Source organism: Nicotiana attenuata, chromosome 3 (assembly GCF_001879085.1).
Source record: "Nicotiana attenuata strain UT chromosome 3, NIATTr2, whole genome shotgun sequence".
Classification (NCBI taxonomy): Eukaryota; Viridiplantae; Streptophyta; class Magnoliopsida; order Solanales; family Solanaceae; genus Nicotiana; species Nicotiana attenuata.
The window spans coordinates 65,133,644-65,140,815 of NC_031991.1; the positions used below are offsets into that span (position 1 = coordinate 65,133,644).

Here is a 7,172-nt window from a genome sequence, read left to right on the forward strand (position 1 = left end):
ATGCACGGCATCACCCTTCGTGCTTTAACACTCTTCCTCACCCAAAACACAATCACAAACAAGGGGCAGGGGAATAAACAAAATAATAATAGAAATCCCGGCAAGGGAACACAATTAAACAATTAAATCCCGGCAAGGGTACAACATTAATAATCTCAACGTCCCGGCAAGGGAAAATAATCAATAAGCAACAATATCCCGGCAAGGGAGCAATTTAAATACTCTTTCTCTTCCTTTCACTTTTATTTCATATCTCACTTTACCACTTGAGCCAATGCTCCAAAGGGTTCAACCATTTCATATACGTTCACAATTGTAATATAACTTGAGCCAACGCTCCTCAATGTTCATAGGTCACAATTTCCTTTCACAAGCATTTCACAACAAATAGGAATCATCACCAAGGCAAGAGAAATACAACGAAATCAAGATATTTATAATTTAAAGACCCATTGTCATGCTAGACACCAACGTATAGATACTCGTCACCATGCCTATACGTCGTACTCGACAATTACCACATAGCAAATAGGACTCAACTCCTAATCCCTCAAGCTAAGGTTAGACCAAACACTTACCTCAAACTTCCACTGCCAATTCCTCAATAACCGCCTTTCCTCTCGAATTCGGCTCCAAATCAATTGTATCTATACAATAATGACTTCAACACATCAATAAATGCTAAACAACACGAACCCAATGCCTAATTATAGCTTTTCCATCATATTTCCCAAAAACTCAAAAATCGACCCTGGGCCCGCTTGGTCAAAACACGAGGTTCGGACCAAAATCAAATCACCCGTTCACCCACGAGCCCGAATATATAATTTGTTTTCAAATTTGACCCCAAAACGAGGTCTAAATTAAGAAAAATTAAAAAGCCCTAACTCTATCCAAATGCCCAATTTTCTACCTTAAGTCACATGTTGTAGGCCTAGAAATCCATTAGATGTTGAAGAAAATGGAAGGAAATAGGCTAAGAATTACTAACCCAAGAGGTTTTGATGAAGAATTGCTTCAATGGTCGCCTAAGAGCTTGGAGAAGAAAGGTCTTGTGAAATTTTTGAAGAATCCCGTAATGACACTGTTCTGGAATTCTAAAGTTTAACTGGGCGAATTTGTTCTACGCGATCGCGGACAATAGATTGCGATCGCATAGGGTAAGGTTTGCTGGGCACTGCGATCGCGGACAACAACACGCGACCGCATAGAAGAAAATTGGAAGCTGGGCTTTACACAACGCGATCGCGGAGTAGAAAATGCGATCGCATAGAAGAATTTTTGAACCCCTGAAGCTTGCTCTATGCGATCGCGACCTTCCTTATGCGATCGCATAGAGGAAATCACTGGACAACAGATGACAGCTATTTTCCGCAACTTTTCTAAGTCTAAAACCATCCCGAAACACATCCGAATCACACCCGAGCCCTCGGGGCTCCTAACCAAACACATGAACTAACTCAACAACATCATACGAACTTATCCGTGCGATCAAATCGCCAAAATAACATAAAAAACAATGAATCAAACCTCAAAATCAAGAGTTTTTCCTCAAACTTCATTAAGTTTCAAATTTAGAACTTTAAGTCCGAAACACGTCAAACGACGTCCGATTTTAACCAAACTTCACGGAAAGGACTTAAACTATATATAAGACCTGTACCGGGCAACGGAACCAAAATACGGGCCCGATACCATCACTTTTTAATCAAGTTTCATTTCAAATTTTCTTAAACATTTCCATAAAACAATTGTTCTTAAAAATTCATTTCTCGGGCTTGGAACTTCGGAATTCGATTACGGGCATACGCCCACGTCCCATATTTTCCTACGGACCCTCCGGGACCGTCAAATCACGGGTCCGGGTCCGTTTACCCAAAATGTTGACCGAAGTCAAATTTATTTATTTTAATATCAAAACTTAGCATTTTTCACAGAATTTCATATTTAAGCTTTCCGGCTATGCGTCCGAACTGCACACGCTAATCGAGGCAACTCTAAATGAGGTTTTCAAGGCCTCGGAGGCACAGAATTAATTAAAAATAGGTGACGACCCCTTTGGGTCGTCACATTCTCCACCTCTAAAACAACTGTTAGTCCTCGAACGGACAGAAGAAGGAAGTACCTGAGTCGGGGAAAAGATGAGGATAACGGCTCCGCATATCGGACTCGGACTCCCAGGTCGAAGCCTTAGGAGGCTGACCTCTCCACTGAACACGAACAGAAGGGAAAATCTTGGATCTCAACTGACGAACCTGCCGGTCTAGAATAACTACCGGCTCCTCCTCATAAGACAAGTCCTTGTCCAACTGGACAGTGCTGAAATCTAACACGTGGGCTGGATCGCCGTGATACCTCTGAAGCATGGACACATGGAACACTGGATTCACGGCTGATAAGCTCGGCGGCAAAGCAAGTCTATAAGCCACCTCTCCCACTCGATCAAGTATCTCAAATGGACCGATGAATCTAGGGCTAAGCTTGCCCTTCTTCCCAAATCTCATCACGCCCTTCATAGGCGACACTCGGAGCAATACACGCTCACCTACCACGAAAGCCACATCTCGAACCTTGCGGTCTGCATAGCTCTTTTTCCTAGACTGAGCTGAACGAAGCCTATCCTGAATGATCCTGACCTTGTCCAAGGCCTCCTGAACCATATCCGCACCCAACAATCGAGCCTCTCCCGTCTCAAACCATCCGACCGGAGATCGACACTGCCTACCATATAGAGCCTCATAAGGAGCCATTTGGATACTCGACTGGTAGCTGTTGTTGTAGGCAAACTCCGCTAAAGGCAAGAACTGATCCCACGAACCTCCAAAGTCAATAACACAAGCTCGGAGCATATCCTCCAAAATCTGAATAGTCCGCTCAGACTGACCGTCCATCTGGGGATGAAATGTTGTGCTCAACTCAACTCGTGTGCCCAACTCTCGCTGAACTGCTCTCCAGAAGCACGAGGTAAACTGCGTACCTCGGTCCGAAATGATGGATACGGGCACACCATGAAGGCGAACAACCTCCCAGATATAGATCTCAGCTAACCTCTCGGAAGAATAGGAGACTGCCACAGGAATGAAATGCGCTGATTCGGTCAGCCTATCAACAATGACCCATACTGCGTCGAACTTCTTCCGAGTCTGCGGAAGCCCAGTAACAAAATCCATAGTGATCCGCTCCCACTTCCACTCGGGAATCTCAATCCTCTGAAATACACCACCAGGCCTCTGATGCTCGTACTTAACCTGCTGACAATTCAAACAACGAGCCACATATGCTATGATATCCTTCTTCATTCTGCGCCACCAATAATGCTGCCGCGAATCCTGATACACCTTCACGGCGCCCGGATGAATAGAGTACCGGGAGCTATGGGCCTCCTCCAAAATCAACTCTCGGAGCCCATCTACATTAGGCACACATACTCGGCCCTGCAATCTCAAAACTTCATTATCATCTAAGGTAACATGACTGGCACCTCCGCGCTGCACCGTGTCTCTGAGGACACACAAATGGGGATCATTGTACTGCCGCTTACGGATACGCTCCAATAATGAAGAACGGGTGACCGCAAGCTAACACACGACTGGGCTCGGAAACATCCAGTCTCACGAACTGATTGGCTAAAGCCTGAACATCCAAAGCAAGCGGCCTCTCACCGACCGGAATATATGCAAGACTGCCCATACTGGCTGACTTCCTACTCAAAGCATCGACCACCACATTGGCCTTTCCCGGGTGATACAAGATGGTGATATCATAATCCTTCAGCAACTCCAACCACCTCCTCTGCCTCAAGTTCAACTCCTTTTGCTTGAACAAGTACTGAAGGCTCTTGTGATCCGTGAACACCTCACATGCCATGCCATACAGATAATGCCTCCAAATCTTCAATGCGTGAACTATGGCTGCCAACTCCAAATCATGAACCGGATAGTTCTTCTCATGAATGTTCAACTGCCTCGAAGCATAGGCAATGACCTTGCCATCCTGCATCAATACTGCACCAAGCCCAATACGAGAAGCATTACAATAAACTGTATAAAGTCCTGAACCTGTGGGCAAAACCAACACCGGTGTCGTAGTCAGAGCTGTCTTGAGCTTCTGAAAGCTCGCCTCACACTCATCCGACCATCTGAACTGGGCACCCTTCTGGGTCAATCTGGTCATCGGGGCTGCAATAGATGAAAACCCCTCCACGAACCGCCGATAGTAGCCTGCCAACCCCAAGAAACTCCGAATCTCTGTAGCTGATGCTGGTCTAGGCCAGTTCTTGACTGCCTCAATCTTCTTTGGATCAACCTGAACACCCTCTGCTGATACAACATAACCCAGGAATGCAACTGAACTCAACCAGAACTCACACTTGGAGAACTTTGCATATAACTGACTACCCCTCAGAGTCTGAAGGACCACTCTAAGGTACTGCTCGTGCTCCTCCTGGCTGCGGGAATATATCAATATATCATCAATGAAGACTATCACGAATGAATCCAAATAAGGCCTGAACACTCGGTTCATCAAGTCTATGAAAGCTGCTGGGGCATTTGTCAACCCGAATGACATAACCAAGAACTCATAATGCCCGTACCGAGTGCGAAAAGCTGTCTTAGGGACATCAGATGCCCTAATCCTCAACTGATGGTAGCCAGATCGCAAGTCAATCTTGGAAAATACCCTGGCACCCTGAAGCTGGTCGAACAAATCATCAATCCTCGGTAGCGGATACTTATTCTTGACTGTAACCTTGTTCAACTGCCGGTAATCAATACACATTCTCATTGACCCATCCTTCTTCTTGACAAATAACACTGGCGCACCCCAAGGTGAGACACTGGTCTAATGATACCCTTCTCAAGCAAATCTTGCAACTGTTCCTTTAGCTCTTTCAACTCCGACGGCGCCATACGATACGGCGGGATAGAAATGAGCTGGGTGCCCGGAAGTAGATCAATGCAAAAGTCAATATCCCTGTCGGGTGGCATACCCGGCAGGTCTGAAGGAAAAACATCAGGAAACTCACAAACAACGGGCACAGAATCAATTGAGGGAACCTCAGCACTAGAATCACGAACATAGGCTAAGTAGGACAAACACCCCTTCTCGACCATACGCCGAGCCTTCACATACAATATAACACTACGGGTAGAATGACCAGGAGTCCTTCTCCACTCTAAACGAGGCATACCCGGTAAAGCTAAGGTCACAGTCTTGGCATGGCAGTCCAAGATAGCGTGGTAAGGTGATAACCAGTCCATCCCCAATATAATATCAAAGTCGACCATATCTAAAAACAACAAATCTACACGAATCTCAAGACCCCCAATCACTAGAACACAAGAATAATGGACTCGATCGAGCACAATAGAGTCACCCACCGGTATAGACACATAAACAGGAACACCCAATGCATCACTAGGCATGACCAAGTACGGGGCAAAATAAGATGACACATACGAATACGTAGACCCTGGATCAAACAACACTGAAGCATCCCTATCACAAACCAAAACCGTACCTGTAATAACCGCATCTGAAGCCTCTGCCTCGGGTCTGGCCTGAAGAGCATAACATCGGGGCTGGGCCCCACCACTCTGATCTACCTCTCTGGGACGGCCTGCTGCTGGCTGGCCTCCACCTCTGGCGGTCTGAGCTCCACCTCTAGGACCTCTACCTCCACCTCTAGCACCTCTACCCCCGCCTCTAGCTGGCTGGCCGGGCTGTGGAACACCTGGTGCCTGAACCATGGAACGAGAACCCTAGTGCTGAGAACTGCTCGGTACTCAAGGGCAAAATCTGGCAATATGACCCGTGTCACCACAAGTGTAAAAAGCCCTCGGCTGCTGAGTCTGCTGGCCCTATCGACCTGAATGACCACCACGGAAACTCTGAAGTGGCGGTGCACTGATAGGAGCTGGCGGTGCACTGAATGGCTGCTGATCAAAATAGTGCGCGTGAGAACCACGGCCACCTGAGGCACAGTGAGAAACCTGGAGGGCTGACTGGAAAGGCCTAGAAGGATGACCCCTATCTTACGAATCTCTACCTCCAGACGAGGCACCACTGAATCGGCCTGTCTGATGGGGTCTCTTGTCTGCCCTATGACCACTCCCTTGCGACAATACCATCTCAATCCTCTGGGCCACATTGGCCGCCTCCTAAAAGGATATCTCGCTCACAGCCTCTCTAGCCATCTGGAGACGAATAGGCTGAATGAGTCCATCAATAAACCGTCTCACTCTCTCCCTCTCAGTGGGAAGTATAATGAGAGCATGGCGAGCCAAATCAATAAACCTGGTCTCGTACTAGGTGACTGTCATGGATCCCTGCTGGAGACGCTCGAACTGCCTCCGATAGGCCTCTAGCTGTGTAATAGGGAGAAACTTCTCCAGAAATAGCTGTGTGAACTGCTCCCAGATCAAGGCTGGCGATCCTGCTGGTCTAGCTAAGCAATAATCCCTCCACCAAGTCTTGGCGGATCCAAACAAGCGAAATGTAGCAAAATCAACCCCATTGGTCTCAACAATTCCCATGTTCCGAAGAACCTCGTGGCAGCTATCCAAATAATCCTGAGGATCCTCGGTAGATGCACCGCTGAAGGTAGTAGTGAAGAGCTTGGTGAACCTGTCCAACCTCCACAAAGCATCAGCAGATATAGCTGCTCCATCACCGGCCTGGGCTACCATGCCCGGCTGAGCTGCTCCAACTGGCTGAACTGCTGTAGTCTGAGTCTGGGGAGCTACCTGCTCCGGAGTGCGAGTAGCAGGAGTCTGGGCTCCTCCTCCAGCCTGAGAGATGGCTGGTGCTACAGGAAGTAAACCTGCTCGGGTGACACTCTCCATGAGGCCCACCAATCGGACCAGAGCGTCCTGAAGAACTGGGGTAGCAATAAACCCCTCTGGGACCTGAGCTGGGCCCACCGGAACTGCTGGGGCTGGGGCCGGAACCTCCTCATCAAAGTCAACCTGAGGCTCCGCCACTGGTGCTGCTGCTCGGGGCTGAGCTCTACCCCTACCTCGGCCTCTAGCACGGCCTCGGCCTCGCCCTCTGCCCCTAGTGGGAGCTGCCTGGGGCTCGGACTGCTGATCAAAAGATGAGGAAGCGCGTGTTCTCGCCATCTGCGAAAGAGCAGAGTAGAAATTCAATTAGTATTGAGGAACCAAACCGCA

At 48.0% G+C, this 7,172-nt stretch overlaps 1 protein-coding gene across 1 annotated transcript; it reads right to left on the reverse strand.

The window, feature by feature from the left end:
• LOC109224694 (RNA-directed DNA polymerase homolog) lies at window positions 4,360-4,779 on the reverse strand (the record flags this gene model as incomplete). Its single annotated transcript, XM_019389222.1, has 1 exon — window positions 4,360-4,779. A coding segment is annotated over exon 1 (420 nt), but the record flags the coding sequence as incomplete, so codon positions are not given.